A 19,209-nucleotide genomic window follows, 5' to 3' on the forward strand; every position below is an offset into this window, starting at 1 on the left:
TAACTCCCACATAAAACAAATTTCAAGGACTGCCTTTTTTCGTAACATTGTAAAAATCAGGCACATCCTGTCTCAAAAAGATGCAGAAAAACTAGTCCACACATTTGTTACTTCTAGGCTGGATTATCACAAGTCCTTATCATCAAGCTGTCCTAACAAGTCGCTAAAGGCTCTCCAGCTGGGCCAGAATGCTGCTGCACATGTACTGACAAAAACTAGAAAAAGATATCATATTTCTCCCATTTTAGCTTCGCTGCATTGGCTTCCTGTGAAACCTAGAATAGAATTTAAAATCCTTCTCCTAACTTACAAGGCCCTTAATGGTCAGGCACCATCATATGTTAAAGAGCTCATAGTACTGTATTACCCCACTAGAACACTGCGCTCTCAGAATACAGGCTTACTTGTGGTTCTTACAGTCTTCAAAAGTAGAATGGGAGGCAGAGACTTCAGCTATCATGCTCCTCCCCTGTGGAACCATCTTCCAGATTTGGTCCAGGGGGCAGACACCCTCTCTTCATTTAAGAGTAGGCTTAAACTTTTCCTTTTTGATAAAGCTTATGGTTAGGGCTGGCCAGGCTCGCCTTGGATCAGCCCTTAGTTATGCTGCTATAGGCCTAGACTGCTGGGGGACTTCCCACGATGCACTGAGCTCCTCTTTCCTCCTCCTCCTCTCCATCTGTATGCATCCATGTACCATCAATGCATGTTACTAGCTTGGCTTCCTCCCTGGAGTTTTTTTGTGCTTTCTCATCTCAGGAAACCCTGGGTTCTGGGCCGAGCCTTTGCAGTCCTGTTGGTGTCCTTCCCCAGCTATTGCTGCTGTTGTTATTATTGTTATGATTGTTGTTATTCTGTCCTGTAATTCTTTGTTGAGATTGCACTCTTTCAAGACTTCTGTGAGTTGATCATAGAAAGTGTCATCCGCAGAAGAGGGCCTATAGACACCTATGATGTTAAAAGACATTTGTTGGGATGACATTATTTTTATCCTAACATATTCTAATGTGTTACCCACATTGTAAACCACACATTCACATTTGATGTTGTCTCTCACATAAAAAAGCACCCTTCCTCCTCTTCCATCAGGTGTATCTCTTCTGAAACAGGAATATTCTCTCCTTTGGAATATTGGTAACAATATTGATCAATTCTATTATTTCTTCTACAGAGTCCTTTCTGAAGATTTTTGAGGGTTATTTTGCAAAATGTTCCACTTTTTTGGGTCCAAGTTTGAGATGTCATCATTCCCAGTGCAGCCACTCCTCCGGAACACTACAACAACCAAGAACAACGTTGTTATACTCCATTTATATGTTACCTCTGGGGCAAATCTTTTGAAAGCACCAGATCAGTTTCCACTCCTGTGCAGATGACTCCCAGATCTATTTCTCTTTTGATTTCAACAGCTATAGTATTATATTAAATATAATATTAAATCAGCTATCACAAACATTTCTTCAGTTAAACTCAGATAAATCATTGGTCCTGACTCTTCCTTTAATCACGTTAGTCAGCCCTTCTTAAGCTCTCTGTCCTCATGCATTAACACCCATTGTAGAAATTGACAATAAACTTAGCTTTGATCGTCATGTGAAGTCTGTCAATGTCATCCACACTTCCTGCGACTTCAAAACATTGAGCCTTTTGCCTATCTGAAAAGAACCTGAAAACTATCATCCATCCTTTTATTATGTCCTGGTTACATTACTGCAACTTGCTTTAATGCTGTCTGAGTCAATGCAACCTTTCCAAACTCCAACTGGTCCAGAATGTCCTAGCAAGACTTGTCACAAGATCCAACAAAAGAACCCCTATTCTAGCATCCCTACACTGGTTACCTGTATGTTTTAGAACAGACTTTAAGATTTTAATCATTACTTTTACGGCAGGTACGGTTTTGGCCCCAGACTATATGTCCGGATTGCTGACAAGCCTCAGTGCAGCTTGAGATCCTCTGGTAGGGGCTAGGCTGAGGCTGAAAACCATGTGTTTATCAGCCCCTTTTAGCTGTGTGTGAAAACGGGCCACTTGTGCCTTTTTACATTTTGCTGTCCAATGAAAATCTCACAGTAGCAGCAGTTGTGGAGACTGCAGATTACAGGCAGCCAGGGAGGAAGATAGAGAGCCATGCCTCCTCTCTCTCCTTCATATTTGGATTTTCTTGGCACCACTAAGAGAGATAAATGTGCTGCTGTTTCTCCTGCTTACCTCATTTCTGGACAAAGCAGTAGCTTTATTGCAAAAACGCAGCAGACCTACAGATCACTCACTATGCCTTTCTCAGTACTGCAACATGTACTGTATAACATGGGGATATAGACGACAGAGAAAGAAAAGCAGCTAAGAAGAATTCAGTCCAGCTGCTGTGTGGGTCTTACACAGAGGAGATGCATGAAAGACTATAGAAAGAGACATGCATCTGAGAGAGAAAGAGACAGACAAAGGCAAAGAGAGACAGCAGGGTTTAGTCAGTTTGTGTTTCACTCCCCTCTGTCGTAGGAGGTTTAATCTGCTTCAGTGGTTGTGGTTGAAAGCCCCCCGAAACCCCAGACACCAGAAAGTGTGTGTTAGTGCATGTGTGAACATGATGACAGTGGTATGAGCTGAAGTGAATTTTCAAGTGCTTTTCTGCACTTCATTTATGCGTGGGGGTGTGAGTGTTCAGTCATCTTAAATGTTATGCTAACAAACACACACAGAGCTCTGCTGTGCACTTAACTCAGTCAACAGGGATGTTCCTACATGAAGGATGAATAGAACGGCCTGCACAGTTTCTTTGGAAACTAAATTTGGTCCAATAGTTGTTAGTAAATTCCAGTCAAAGATTTTATAATCCCAGTATGTGCATAATACATCTGGAGAAGGACGACGCACAAGATGGAAACAAAATCAAGCCACGCAAGAATCACTGTACACACATCACTCACATATTCACCTCCGTTCTTGGACTGGAAACACCAGAACACTGCAGAGCCAATAGGAACAGAGGCAAACTACTCAGTGGACAAAATGTTATATACCAACATTTTCTTTGGATAAAATAATGGAGAGGTGAGCAAGCTCAAGACGTTCTTAAACAGAAACTTTTGCTAACTACTCTTCATTCCAGTCATGAACTATTATGCAAGCAATAATACATGAAGAGGTGTTAAGATATACATAAGTAACAGACAAGGAGGAGGCAAAGAACACAAACAATGCAAAGTATTTCCTCCAAACTTGTCTGGATTAGAAGAGGAGATGCTTGGTGTGATGGTGTCCTTTGCCTCCTACTCTTTCAGGACAACTTGAAGTGCATTATCACATATCACAAGCATTCAGACTGAAACGAGCACCAAATTAAAGATCATGCAGAGGGGCTGTGTGGGCATGTTGTTTCAGGTAGGAAATATGATCCTGGAAGTTTAAGGGCTTATCAAATGGCAAAACACTGCACAGCAGTTTATGATGTTACGGAACAGGATTTTACTACTTTCTTTAGAGAGTTAACACAGCTACAAGCATTCTGTCCTTTGTTTTGATGACTGTGAGTTTAACTGTAGGATACAGCATTCATGCTACAAAGTAATTCAGTAATATACACCCCACACTTTGCAGACTTGTACACCATAAGATGCAGAACCACAGCTTGCAGGATTATGAAGGATCTCCACCACCCAGAAATAGACTATTCCAGCTTCTTATTCCAACTCCAGTCCAACACAGAAAGCTTAATGTGAGCAGCACGTTTAGCAGAGCAGCAGCAGCAGCAGTGGGTGCTCCGTCTTGTGTGTCTACACAAGAGGCGTTCAGGTACAGTGTGAGCGTAGGTCACTCGGGTTTTGAAAGAAACACACACAGCTGGAATGATCAAAATAGGAAATCCCCTCTTTGCTTTTCAAATAGATGATTGATTCCTGAGCCACAGCAGGGGGACAGTAAAACAAAGACAGACATTTATACTAACTATGACTACTGAAGCCTCATATTACCTTTTGCTGAACTTTAAAATGCAGACTGATGACTTTAAATTGCTTTAAGAGGAGATCTCTTTGTGGTCAGCATGAACAGGAGAAACAACTGCAGCCAAGTGCATTTCACTACACATTTCTTGTGTACTTAACAAATAAAACATTGAATCCTTGAATCTACCAGGAATGTGTGGTTCCTCATCATGTTTGATTGGCCAGCGCAGTCTGCTAGCGTGTTGCCAGTTGATGTCTCATGTTGTGAAAAAGAGAACATTGCTCAAGTCGTCATCTGTATTTTAAAGTGAGTCAATCATCTGTTTATCCCATTGGTAACTTGGGTTTACCAATGAGAGTTAGCTATCTGGTAATGTTCTGATGGCTGATCAGAGAGCAGAACTATATTTTTTTTGGTGATTGTGTAGTAACATTTTATTTGTTCCAAAATCATCTCGAGTGTAATGTTAATTAACAAATTGGTGCCCCCTTGTGGCTATAAGATCCAGTTGCATATTGGATTTTTTCTGACTTTGCGTCAAAAATTAAAACAAGTAGGAAACAGACAGCAAGGGCAACATTTATTTCTATTCTACAATTTCTATTAAATTGTTCAGGATTTTTTCCCCATTTATTCAAGATTTGAGAGCAATCGATGAAACTTCTCTTTGGACTTTAAAAACACAATCAGAGGAAGTGTTTGACCAGCTGGAAGCTTTTTTCTTTTTCTTTTTTTGGTTCATATTTACCCAGAAGTAGCGCCTCTTTTTCTGACGCGACCCCTCCTCTCATTATGACCTCACTCCTCCTCTCTCTGCTGTGGTACAGCGAAGGAATACACCCATTGACCACCTGTGAAAACACACACACATATTGCACACACGGATAAAACATAAGAGCAAATGTATATTCAAGAACAGTGCAGAGTCTATGTACCATACACACAAAGAAACTAACAGCACATACTGTACACACAAGAATATTGTGATGGAGGAACAGGCACTTAAATATACAAACTGTACATACACACACATTTTCATGCAAGCAAAACATCATCATTTAATAAAGAGCATCATAGCTTACCACTCAGACTAGATTCCAGGGTTTTTAAGATAACATGACAGTGAAAACAGGCCATGTAGCATGTTTTATCTATCAATGTCTTTCTGACTTATATCAGTTTACAGTTCAGCAGGTTTGGGGCTAAAATGTCATCTCCCATTACATATGTGTGTATATGTACATACTGACTTCCCCAGGTTCTTTGAAAGTCAGTAAAGTGCTGTGAGAGACTGCAAAGGAGACTTAAACCACCACAAGCCACTCTGTTCACTCTGACCAAAATAACATGCCTGAACTCTCTACACTCTCTTTCTACCACTAATGTTTACACTAATGTGTCATTGCAACACTCTCATGAACTCTGACCTCTGAGACCTGGTTATACTTTATTTCTACTGTGTGAGTATCAAAGGCCTCATTTATAACTATTGCACAAAATGGAGCTGGAAAGATGCATATGCCACTTCTCACTAAAAAAAAATATTTATAAAGACGCCTTAGTAGCTGCAACACACTCTGTCTTCTAGTCACCTCATCCAACATCTCATCACCACCTGCAGTCATATTGACTGTGTAAATTAGAGAGGATTTAAGTTAGGATTAGGATTTGAATTAAATACAGTGTTTATTGTGTTTTAAAAATTCAGTGTGTGGTCTCATCAGTCAAGCATTACCAGCTATCAGCCTCTTAAACCTTCTTCTGTTTTTAATAATACTGCTGTTCTCCTCAGAAACAATATGCATAACAACATTAATGAGGGCTTTTGCATTGACCATTTATAGTTAATTATGGGAGTGTAGGGGGTGGGATACAAGGTTTTGTCCGTGTGCATGCATTTTCAAGTTGATTGTGATTTATAAAGGGAAAATGTATCCAGACATAAGTGCACTGTTTGATTTTTGATTCATTTTTGGCATGCACCATTTATGTCTTTTTTGATGCATGTTAACTTTTGGTTTGGATCCTACGCACTGGCCTCAGGCCTCTGGAGTAACCTTTATAAATTGCTAATTTGCAAACAGTAAATACATTTGAGAGAAATGAAATGCCATCCAGGTGATGTTTTTTTATTAATGATGGCATGTTATGTAACATGTTATGTAGGCCCTGAGAGGCAAGAGAGAGAGAAAAAAAATCTGCTGATCCATTTTCTGAGTCTGATCTGAATTGTTTTTTCTCCTGTGTTTATGACTTAGGAAGTACATAACAATAGTATATTTGAGGATTTTCAGTCAGGATTTAGAGCTCATCATAGCACAGAGACAGCACTGGTGAAAGTTACAAATGCCCTCCTAACTGCATCAGACAAAGGATCTCTCTTTGTACTTGTCTTGTTAGATCGTAGTGCTGCATTTGACACCATTGACCATCACATTCTATTACAGAGACTGGAACATTTAATTGGCATTAAAGGAACTGCATTAAGCTGGTTTAAATCCTATTTATCAGATTGATTTCAGTTTGTACAGGTTAATGATGAATCCTCCATGTATGCAAAATTTAGACATGGAGTTCCACAAGGTTCTGTGCTTGGAACAATACTATTCACCTTGTATATGCTTCCTTTAGATAATATTATTCGGAAACACTAAATTTTCATTGTTATGCAGATAATACCCAATTATATTTATCAATGAAGTCAGATGAACCCAATCAGTTGACAATCAGTTGACCAAACTCCAAGCATGCCTTAAGGATCTGTATCCATCTGTATGCATCTGTATGGATAACCTGCAATTTTCTGCTACTAAACTCAGACAAAACTGAAGTTATAGTGCTTGGCCCTAAACACCTTAGAAACACATAAATTAATGATATACTCTAGATGGCATTGCCCTGGCCTCCAGCTCCACCATAAGGAATCTGAGAGTTATCTTTGATCAGGATAAGTCATTTAACTCCCACATAAAACTAAATTAGAAAAAGAGATTATATTTCTCCCATTTCAGCTTCGCTTGTTACTATGCTTCTCTGTGTCTCTCTCCCCCCTCTCCCCCTCCCTCCTTCTTTCTCTCCAACCCAACCGGTCAAGGCAGATGGCCGCCCACCTAGAGTCCGGTTCTGCTTGAGGTTTCTTGCCGTTAAAGGGGAGTTTTTCCTTGTCGCTGTCGCCAAGTGCTTGCTCATGTGAGAATGTTGGGTCTCTGAAAATTAAAGAGTATGGTCTAGACCTGCTCTATGTGAAAAGTGCCCTGAGATAACTTCTGTTATGATTTTGTGCTGTATAAATAAAAATTGAATTGAGTTGAAAGAACAGGTGAAAAAAAGGTTTTGCCAGGAAAATATTTCTAATTCCTTTTTTTTCATCTGTGAAAAAAGTTGGAAAAAAAAGTTTTGGCAGGTTGTCAGGATCATTTTCAAGTGTTTGTTGTATTTTTTTGGCCACAAGAAACTGAAGTGCACCACTACTCCATGTTCTAAATGGGACTAGATTCATGCAAAGCATTCATGTTTTCTTCCAGGTGAGTTTCAACTTCTCCATGTGTGTTTGCAAGTTATGTAACATTACTGTCATGTCTTTCTTTTGGCTAGAAAGAATTTTAATCGGTGCTACTTCACATTCTGGAAGCAAGAGTTTAAAGATTCACTACAATGAAAATTGTGTTTTTCAATCTCATTGCATTTTTTACAGAAGACATGTTGATGTAAAATAACTCAAAATTTTACAACTGTTGTTATGAAAATTATAAAAGCCCTATGATCTCTATCCCATTGGCTATCATTAGCAATCAATATATGGACTGCATTTATATAGCGCCTTTCTAGTCTTCCGACCACTGAAAGCGCTTTACACTACATTCCACATTCATCCATTCATACACACATTCTGATGGCAGAGGCTGCCATGCAAGGTCCCAACCTGCTCATCAGGAGGAGTTCTAATCATATATACACACAAACACTCACACATTAATGTGCCCAAAGACACTTTGACATGCGGACTGGAGGAGTCGGGGATTGAACCACCAATCTTCCGATTAGTGAGCCACAGCCAGGAGGTATATAGATACAACACACTCTAAACATAAGGTGCATACTGTATATTGTGTGTTAGCAAGTTATGTAACATTACTGTCATGTCTTTCTTTTGGCTTTTAATCAGCGCTAATCTGCTTTTAGTGTTAACTATACTGACGTTAGCCATTAGACTGATAGCTAGTGAGTGGAAACTATAATGTTCATGGCTAACGAACGGCGACGACCAAGGTTTAGTCGACTGCATAGCTAACATTTGTTTACTGTTACATTAGTCATGGTAATGGGGACACTTCACCCCTTATGATTAATAATTAATATGGTTATTATTCACATTTATGATATAGAAATCGATGCTGTTTATTTAATATTGCAATTATAATGTGCTGCTTATTCTTAATCAGTCCTTCAGTTGACAGTTGAACCATTGGCACTTAGACAATTGGTTCGGAAAACTTTTCATGTCAAGGACCCCAAAATTGATATGTGATATCAATTTTTGATTTTTGTCCCAAGGAGCCCTATCAGAGCAGATAGTTGTAAGATATGATTTAGTAGAGAATTCCACAACTGTCCAAAATGTAGGTGGGGAGATAACCATGGAGAGAGTGAAACCTCTGATCAGAATAGTCATTCTTATGCATTGTGCTAACTAACAAAATTGAACTACTCCCCATTTTTATGGGGACCCCCTGGTCCCCGGACTCCACTTTGAGAACCAATGACTTAGACCAATGTAAATCACCCTTGAGGGCAGTCAGCTCATTTTTACTTGTTTTATATTCTTGAGGGAAGTCTAACATTTGACTTGTGGGTCCAATAATTTCATCCTGGAGGTGTAAGCCACGACAGTGAAGGAGGAGGCCATGTAAGCTTAATAAGCTTTTATTTATTTAATGAATAAAACTATTATTATTATTATTATTATTATTATTATTATTATTATTATTATTATTATTGTTGTTATTATTGTTATTATTATTATTATTATTATTATTAGTCTTTATTAAACAAGAACCACGCATAAAAACATTCATCTCAAAATGAGAAGAGATGTTTATGCCAGATTTATCTATTAGCTAATTTCCATCTGCAGTCCCTGGGCAGGTACACAGAACAATTACCAGATAATAAAAACATTAATTTACATGCAAGACAAATATATAGTCTCTATCACACAAACAATTCTACAAACAGACCTAAAAACACACATCAATATATAAATACCAGCACATTCATCCAGTACAACTATAGAATTACAATTCATTACAATTTAAAATCTGAATCACTGTAAAATTAATGTTGATATGACTGATTGCTCATTATCCATTTTTTTGCACCATGGGAAAAAAATGAAAGTCTGTGCAAGTTTTAAGCTCAGCTGGAAGCATATTCCAATGTTTGATGGCTGTAAATGAAAAAGAAGATTATGCAAAAGTAGTCTGCCGCAGAGGGATGTGTAAGTCTGAGTTTAGAGCAGATTGAGAGGTTCTGCTCATTTGCTCAGAGCTGAGCTGAAAAAAGCTCTGCAGTTGTGGAGGAACAGCATTGTGAATTATCTTGAATACCAATCGAACCTCTGAAAGCAGAATGAGATTTTCAAAACTCGAGAAACTGTATTTGGACAATACGTTACAATGATGATGATTTAATGATTTCCCATCGAACAATTTTAAAGCTTGTTTGTATGTTGTATGGCTTTCAGAGGTCAAGTTGGAATCCAAAGTCATACCTAAATATTTAACCTTGTTAATGTTTTTGATTATTTGTCCATTAATACTAAGCTGTGGATACATGGTTTGTTTTTGTTTATTAGCAAAATAAATCGTCACTGCTTTTTTTTTGCATTCAAGGGAAGACATGAGTCACTCAGCCATTTGGCAACTTTATGAAGCATTAATGAAAGCTTAGGGGCCACTTGTTCAGCATCTCTCCCATGAGTGTAAATGACTGTGTCATCAGCATACATCTGAATATCCACATCCTCACAAACAGATGGGAGATCATTGATGTATAAACTGAACAACAGTGGCCCAAGAATAGAACCTTGTGGCACTCCCATTTTGCAAAATTTTATTGATGACGATTCATTATTGATACGAACACATTGTGAATGACCAGATACATAAGACCTTATCCAATCCAACTATGATTCTGAATGATGCTGTCTTGTTTCACAGAGGACAGAATGAAACCTACACTCTGTCTGGGAGAAATTCAAACCTGATCAGCTGTGCGTAGCTGATGTGTTACAAAGTATGACCCAAGCTATCCACACATATTGGAGCATTGAGCCAAACTTCATTTTATTTTATTTTACTTTATTTGTGTTAGTCTTACCTCATGAATATTTTTATGTGAAACACAATAACGATTGTACAATGTGCAGCATATTGATTTGTTTGTGGACTAACCAGCTGATATCCTTTACAACTACTGACAACTAACTGATGGGCCAGTCAGGGTAACTCAAGTAGATTATGCAGTCTCTTCATGGAAGCAGATTGGATATCTGAAATGGTTTGATTCTACTGGTATCTAGAGAGATAAAGATCATAGGGCTTTCATCATTTTCATAACAACAACAGTTCTAAAATTTTGGGCAATGTTACATCAAGGAAGAAAACATGAATGCTTTTAGTCCTATTTAGAACATGGGGTAGTGGTGCACCTCAGCCTCTTGTGGCCAAAACAAGTATTACAACAAACACTAAGAAACATGATCCTGACAAAAAAACAACTTTCTTTTCACCTGTCAAACTTTTTTTCACCTGTTTTCAAAAACGAAAAGAAAAAGTAACTTAGAAAGATTATCCAGGCAAAACCTTTTTTCACCTGTCCTTAAATCATAAACACAGGAGAGGAAACAATTTAGATCAGACATAGAATATTTTTTCTCACTTGCCTCCCAGGGCTTTCATAGAGTGTTTTGCAAAATGTTCACACTTAAGGTATCTGCAAACACTGACAAAGTATTTTATTTGCTTTCCTACAATATTTTCTTCCTTAACAATATGGGCTTGCATGATTAATGGTTTTTACAGTTATGTTATGGTATACAGTATTTGATTATGGTTTGGGAAAGATGTGGTCTTGGTTAAAAACTTTACTTTATTAGCACTTAAGCAAAACCACAATCTTCTCCACTCTAACCAAAGTCCTTTTGTTGCTTAAACATAACTCAACATAGGACATGAACGCTGGTTTCCAGTATCAAACTCCTGCACTTTGCACTTTCACTGGGAAAAAATGTTGCCATAGAACATAAACCAGACAGCAATTACATTTTTCACAAAATTTATTTGGCAAAACAAATAAGTAGCCTGTAAGCATCTTTTCTAAGAGCCAGGGTTTCAGAGCTCTACACTTCAGACTTGGAATTGAATTGGATTTAGGTTTGGAAAATGAGGATTTGAGACTTGAGTTGGACTAGTCTGCTGTGGGAAATGATTTATTTGTCACATTTTTGTTTATAGTTTTTTGTACATGTATTAAAACATGTCTGGAGGGGATCTTTAAGTGAAGTAAAAAAGTGAGTTTACAGTTTTATTTTGCTTTACTGCTCATGTCACTCTTCAGAGTATGTGTTCAAGATTCAAGATTCAAGATTTAGTTTACTATAATTTTCTTGTGTATTTGTATACACAAAAAAAAACAAAATGCTGTTCCTCCCAGCCCACAGCAGTGTAACAACAATAGATAGGATAAAGACTGTTAATGTCTCAGTTCAATGTAGACAGCTCTTGCATGTCATCGAGTGACCAGCACTGATGTCCATTTTGCTGTCCAGAGAACATTAGGCAGCATGATTGTTGGAAGTGCTGGTTTGTAAGGGTTAACAGTTAGCCTAGCTTGTACTTCATCGTGCTTGCCGAGGCTTCCGCTTCCTGTCACACTTCTTTCAATGTTTTCTTTCCAGTGCAGCTCCAGGCAAGTCTATGGTCTCCTTTGGGTCCACTGAGCGTAGCACACCAAGCACGCTCAGCCGATTTAGCTCCCAGACAGTATTTCTTGTAGCAAAAGTCTTTGTTACAAATGTCTAGAACAAACTGATGATCATAGACACATACCTTGCACTTCACACGATGACACAGATGTAGACGTAGAGACGGACAAAGACATTGCATGGTCCGAACAAGGAGAGGCTGCTGCAAATGTCGTCACGCCGCCATCACACCACTTCATGGAGAGAGAGAAAGAATTCCACCAGCAACGACCCCTTAATTTCTCTTCTTATCTTCACAAAATAACTCTTCTGTTAGCTTCCTCAGTGCAGTTTGTCCTTTGCTTCCAAAGCAAAGTTGGTAACAGTGGCAAGTAGCAGTTAGCGGTTGTTCTGATTAAAGATGCTATTTCCTCTTCTGTTCTTGCTGATTAATGCTGTTACCTCTTCTTTACCTCGTCCTTTCTGAAGATTATTTGAAGGTTATTTTGCAAAATTTCCCACTTTTTAGGTCCAAGTTTGAGATGTATTCAGTAGCCCATGTATGGTGAGCCACTCTCTCTCATTCCAGAGAGAAGGTAATTGTTAATAATAATGGTAATGTTGAAGGTAGTTGTAAAGATTTTGCAGTCTGAATTTATAATTGCGCTCTAGTATTAGCCATGTCTTATGTTATTGGCCAGCTCAGAAACATTTCTTGTTTTCTAGTCATCTGTATGAGAGATAATGGTACAACATTGTTTTTTTGACTTTTCAAGAATGAAGTGCAAAAAAGAGATACTAATTTGTAGCACAAATGTTTTCACTTTGAAAAAAATTAAGTTGCGTTGAAATGCACAGTCTCAGCCGGACTTAAAACTGACCTCAAACACTTAAAGCCTGCTCTGGTGTGTGCTTATGTCTTGCCTACAGCACAGTTTTTACCCTTTCATGTAGCTCTCCATTGGTCCTCTCCACAGCCTCCCCATTATTTTTCAGCACCTAAAGAGACAGAGAGAGAGAACAGGACATTTGATCAGTCATAGTGAATCCCAGAGTGAGAACAAAAATTTATCCGCGACAATTGAGTGTGTGTTGTCTTAGCTGTTGTTTTATATATGGCTCTGTATGAGTGTGAGTGTACAACAGACAAACACAAACTAACAGATTGAAGTTTATGTCCAAAACATGTATGATTGAAAAAGTGACACACTTAACTTTACTCATTTCTCTGTCTTATATATTTTATTATATTTTTCTTCATTTTTTCTTTTTATTGTATTCGCACTGATATGGAGGATGCTCCCTGTGTAATTGAAATTTTGAATTCTTTTTTTTAAGAAAACCTAATTTATTCTTAGGATCAAAAGGCAGAATGTGTGAACAGAACTTAAACATTTTGGGAAATGGGCTTATTGGCTTTTTTTGAGTGAGATGAGAGCATTGGGTGAGCATTGAGTCCTCACATGTCTCCGCTAGTTCCTTGCAACTGATCCTTGCCAAGAAATATTTTGGCACAAAACCTCCTGTGAAACTATGAATTGTTTTTTCACTTCAGATTTCTCATAGATCAAACGAACAAGATATTACATGTTTATTAGGGAGCTTTATAGATTCTGCATATTTTGTTTGCTGTTTCCAGTCTTCTAAGCTAAAACTAACTGGCTGCTAGCTGTAGCTTCATTTTTACCTGAGAATGAACTTCATGAGAATGAACTTCTCATCTAACTTTCAGCAAGAAAGTGAATATGTTTATTTCCCAAAATGTCATCTATTCCTTTAAAGGTGGTAGTGTCATCAACTTGAATTCATGTCAGCTACAACTGATTCCAGTGGTGACAAGGTGGGTAATGTATTTCAGGATGTGTCCCAAAAAGCGTCAAATATGGCCAAATACACTTCTTCATCTTCAGCCTTAAGCCATCAATCTGCCTCCCTTATCGAATTTGAATGAGGATTTATGGCAAAGTGGATCACATAATTAAAAGCCAGACCTTTGAGCTGATCAGGAGTCGAGTCAACAAGGAGTCTGACACTGTCCATGTACTACGGTTGTAATACAAAGCTGTATTTGTATCTGTATCTGTTTATTTCACAAATATATCTTATTGATACTGTACATGAGTAGTGCTTTTACTGGAACTTGTTAGAAACTTCTACAGCTACAGCTTAATTTTCTGTGTTCAACTGTTTTCTACTACTATTCCCTTATTTATTTGGTTTGTAGACAGTGTACATTAATCAACACTGATATTTTAACAACATCGATCTAAATGTACTGGGGTTAGCTCAACAGTACATTTGGAGGCTTCATCCCAACTCGATTCAATTCAATTCAATTTTATTTATGTAGTGCCACATCATAACAAAAGTGATCTCAGGACACTTTTCACGTAGAGCAGGTCTAGACCTCTACTCTTTAATTTACAGAGACCCAATAATTCCCCCATGAGCAAGAACTTGGCGACAGCAGTAAGGAAACCCCCCCTCCTTTAACATGAAGAAACCTCAAGCAGAACTGGGCTTTAAGCAGGCGGCCATCTGCCTTGACCGGTTGGGTTGAGAGAGAAAGAAGGAAGGAGGGAGAAAGGGGGGAGAGAGACACAGAGAAGCATAATAACAACAATAATAACAACAACAATGATAATAATAATAAAGATATGACTAGTAATAATAATAGCAATAATAGCCAGAGAAGGTGTCGAGGCAGGACACCCACAGGACCACGCAACCATCCCCGCACCATTCCCCGGAGCCATGCCCCTCATACCCGCAGCCATGCCCCTCGACATCCACAACGTGGAGGAGAAGAGAGGAGGAAGAGAGGAGCTCAGTGCATCATGGGAAGTCCTACTCTTAAATGTAGAGAGGGTGTCTGCCCCTGGGCCAAATCTGGAAGATGGTTCCACAGGAGAGGAGCCTGATAGCTGAAGGCTCTGCCTCCCATTCTACTTTTGGAGACTATAGGAACCACAAGTAAGCCTGCATTCTGGGACTGCAGTGTTCTAGTGGGATAATAGGGTACTATGAGCTCTTTAAGATATGATGGTGCCTGACCATTAAGGGCTTTGTAGGTGAGGATAAAGATTTTAAATTCTGTTCTGGATTTTACAGGAAGCCAATGCAGCAAAGCTAAAATGGGAGAAATATGATCTCTTTTTCTAGTTTTTGTCAGTACATGTGCAGCAGCATTCTGGACCAGCTGGAGAGCCTTTAGAGACTTGTTAGGACAGCCTGATGATAAGGACTTGCAATAATCCAGCCAGTAACAAATGCGTGGACTAGTTTTTCTGCATCTTTTGGGACAGGATGTGTCTGATTTTTGCAATATTACGTTAGTTAAAAAAGGCAGTCCTTGAAATTTGTTTTATGTGGGAGTTAAAGGACATATCCTGATCAAAGATAACTACCAGATTCCTTATGATGGAGCTGGAGGCCAGGGTAATGCCATTCAAAGTAGCTATATCATTAGATAATATGTTTCTAAAGTGTTTAGGGCCAAGCACAATAACTTCGGTTTTGTCTGAGTTTAGTAGCAGAAATTTGTAGGTTATTATGTCCTTAAGGCATACTTGGAGTTTAGTTAGCTTATTGGTTTTATCTGGCTTCATTGAAAAATATAATTGGGTATCATCTGCATAACAATGAAAATGTATAAAGTGTTTCTGAATTTATTTATATATTATTATATATAAATTATATATTACCTGAAGGAAGCATGTATAAGTTGGATATTGTAGGTCCAAGTACAGAACCTTCTGGAACACCATGTTTAACTTTTGATTGCATGGAGGATTCATCATTAACGTGTACAAACTAAAATCAATCTGATAAATGGGATTTAAACCAGCTTAATGCAGTTCCTTTAATGCCAAAAAATGTTCCAGTCTCTGTAATAGGATGTGATGGTCAATGGTGTAAAATGCAGCACTATGATCTAACAAGACAAGTACAGAGAGAAGTTCTTTTTCCAATTCAGTTAGGAGATAATTTGTAACTTTCACTTGTGCTGTCTCTGTGCTATAATGCGCTGTAAATCCTGACTGAAAATCCTCAAAGAAACTATTGTTATGTAGAAAGTCACACAACTGATTGGTGACTGCTTTCTCAAGGATCTCAGAGAGAAAGGGAAGGTTAGATATAGGTCTACAGTTGGCTAAAACGCCTGAATCAAGAGTAGGCTTTCTAAGAAGAGGTTTAATTACAGCTATTTTAAAGGACTGTGGCACATAGCCTGTTACTAAAAACAGATTGATCATATCTAGTAAAGAAGTGCTAACTAAGCATAAGACTTCCTTAAGCAGCCTAGTTGGGATGTGGTGTAAGAGACAGGTTAACGGTTTAGATGAAGAAATTGTTAGTTAGTTCAGGAAGGTCGATCGTAGAAAACAGTCTAAATATATGTCAGGTTTCACAGCTGTTTCTAAGGTGTCTGTGTTTGTGGATAAATTGGGGCCTGTTAAGGGCAGAGAGTGTTGAATTTTGTCTCTAATTGTTAGAATTGTATCATTAAAGAAGCTCATGATATCTTTACTACTGAGTGCTATAGGACTACATGGATCAATAGAGTTATGACTCTTTCTCAGCCTGGCCAAAGTGCTGAAAACGAACCTAGGGCTGTTTTTATTCTCCTCTATTAATGATGAGCAATAGATGGCTCTGGCATTACAGAGGGCCTTCCTATATGTTTTACGACTATCTTGCCAGACTAAGTGAGATTCTTCCAGTTTGGTGGAATGCCATATCATTTCAAATTTTCGTTATTTTTGCTTTAATTTGCGGGTTTGGGAGTTATACCATGGAGCTAACCTTTATTGTTTTATTATCTTCTTTTTTAAAGGGGCTTGGAGTTCAGTGTCATTCGCAATGAGCCTGCAGCACTATCAACAAGATGATCATTTGGGAGGGACTAAAGTTAGCATAAGAGTCCTCTGTTGTATTGAGACACGGCACTGAATTCACTGATGGAATTGCTCCCTTAAATTTGTCTAATGGCGTGTAGTCCAGTAATAGGAATTCAAAAGTTATTAAGTAATGGTCTGATGAAATAGAATTTTGTGGGAAAACTATTAAATGTTCAATTTCAATGTCATAAGTCAGAACAAGGTTGAGGGTGTGGTTAAGACAGTAAGTGGGTTTATTTACACTCTGAGAGGAGCCAGTTGAGTCTAATAATGAGATAAATGCAGTGCTAAGGGTCATTATCATGTCCACATGAATATTAAGGTCACCTATTATAATTACTTTATCACTACTAAGGACTAAGTTTGATAAAATACAGATAAAAATTCAGAGTATGGGCCAGGAGGCTGGTACATTATAACAAATAGAATTGGCTGTAAAGTTTCCCAGGTTGGGTGTGAAAGACTAAAAACAAGGCTTTCGAATGAGTTATAATTAAATTAGGTCTAGGGTTGATAATTAGGCTTGAGTTGAAAATGGCTGCAACTCCAGCTCCTTGGCCAGTGTCTCGAAGAATGTGAGTATTAATATGGCTGGGAGAAGTGGATTAATTTAGGCTAATATATTCTTCATGACACAGTCAGGTTTCAGTAAGACAAAATAAATCAGTATGATAATCTGAGATTAGATTGTTTATTAATATGGCTTTAGATGACAGAGATCTAATGTTTAAGAGTCCACATTTAATTCTCCTATTTTGTTATTGCAGTAGTGGTGTCGCTAACTTCACATTTCTCACCATGGAGCTGCCAATAATCAGAGTTGGTTTCTCAGTGGATGTGTCACTGAGTGGGGAGAACCTGTTAAAAACGTGAACTGGTTGGTAAGGCGGCTATGGCTCAGGAGGTAGAGTGAGTTGTCCACTAATCAGCGGTTCGATTCCCGGCTCCTCCAGTCTGCATGTCAAAGTGTCCTTGGGCAAGATACTAAACCCCAAATTGTTCCTGATGGCTGTACCATCAGTGTATGAATGTGTGTGAATGGTTAGTTCCCTCTGATGGGCAGGTTGGGACCTTGCATAGCCCATGTACCCATTCAGTGTATGAATGTGTGTGTGAATGGGTGAATGTGACACGTAGTGTAAAAGAACTCGAGTGGTCGGAAGACTAGGAATGTGCTATACAAGTACAGTCCATTTACCATGGTGAACCATGGGCTTCTGCTTAGGGCTATGCTTCCTTCAGACAGTCACCACGCCACCCTGGCTTCCCAGCTGCTCGGGGGAGTAGGAGCTATGCTAGGTCGGCCTGCATCAGCTACTGGGGGATGCCTAACTACAGTAGATAATGACTGGTTTTCCATGGTGTGAAGCCGTGCTTCCAATTCACTGAGCCTTGCCTCCAACACTGCAAATAAACTACATTTATTACACATACCATTATCACTAAAGGAGGCAGAGGAATAGCTAAACATATGACAGACTGAGCAAGAGAGAGCAGAGAGGAAGAGAGGGAGAGAGAGAAGCCATTGCTAACTGCTTAGCTAAGTTAGCTGCTAAGCTAACTGCTGAGCTAAAATAACCAACAACTGTGGGATTAGCAAGAAAAGTCTCTAAAGGAAGGAGAGAGCTAAGAGTGCTTGAGCAGAACTAGTGAAAGTTTAAATGCACAGTGGGTGCATTTAAACTGGTGGGAATTATCCACAGTAATGAAGAATATAGCAAAAGTAACTGAGTTGAGAGCAGTAAAAACGCTATCAGTAAACAGTCTGCAACCGGAAATGACACAATTGACGGAGTTGAACTGATTCCAATCAAAATAGGGTAAAAACTCATTTTGGATCTGGTAGGAGTGCGTTTGGTTATTAGTAATAATTCATAAAAGCTAGAAATTATTAATATGAATTAATAATACAGGACACCATTAGAGAGCCTCACATGGGGACACCAACTATCAAATTTGTGAGGACCATGGCTGGTTATTAGCAATAATTAATCATTATCAGAGTTAATCATTATCATAGATAATGATTAATTATAAAAATGAATAAAATTCTGAATATGACTTAATCATTACAGGGTACCACCCGGAAACCGGGACCAATAACCAAAAAATAAGGTCTACATAATGTAAGTCTCATAAAAGAGTTCACCTAGAATGCTAACATCTGGGGGATATCAACATTCACAGGTGAACAAAGAAGATATAAATTTGAGCTCTGACTCTCTCAATCAGCCACTTTTCACAATATATAAAACACAATAATGACAAAAGACTTCTCATTAAAGATGTAACAGTCTTTATTAAACAATAGCAAAATTAACAAAGTTAGCCAATGCTTTGAGCAATGAATCACTATCTAAAATCTAAGTCTACCTAAGCAAACATACAGCTATGTAC

General features: G+C 38.4%; 1 protein-coding gene across 1 annotated transcript in view; it reads right to left on the bottom strand.

The window, feature by feature from the left end:
* Positions 1–19,209, bottom strand: part of enox1 (ecto-NOX disulfide-thiol exchanger 1) — a 99,919-nt gene that overhangs the window by 12,793 nt on the left and 67,917 nt on the right. The window contains exons 11-12 of the mRNA XM_044366220.1: positions 12,854–12,910; positions 4,697–4,799 (exon numbers count right to left, since the gene is read on the bottom strand). Coding sequence (XP_044222155.1) covers positions 4,697–4,799; positions 12,854–12,910 — 160 coding nt within the window. The remainder of the gene's footprint in view (positions 1–4,696; positions 4,800–12,853; positions 12,911–19,209) is intronic.

This window comes from Thunnus albacares, chromosome 11 (assembly GCF_914725855.1).
Source record: "Thunnus albacares chromosome 11, fThuAlb1.1, whole genome shotgun sequence".
NCBI lineage: Eukaryota > Metazoa > Chordata > Actinopteri > Scombriformes > Scombridae > Thunnus > Thunnus albacares.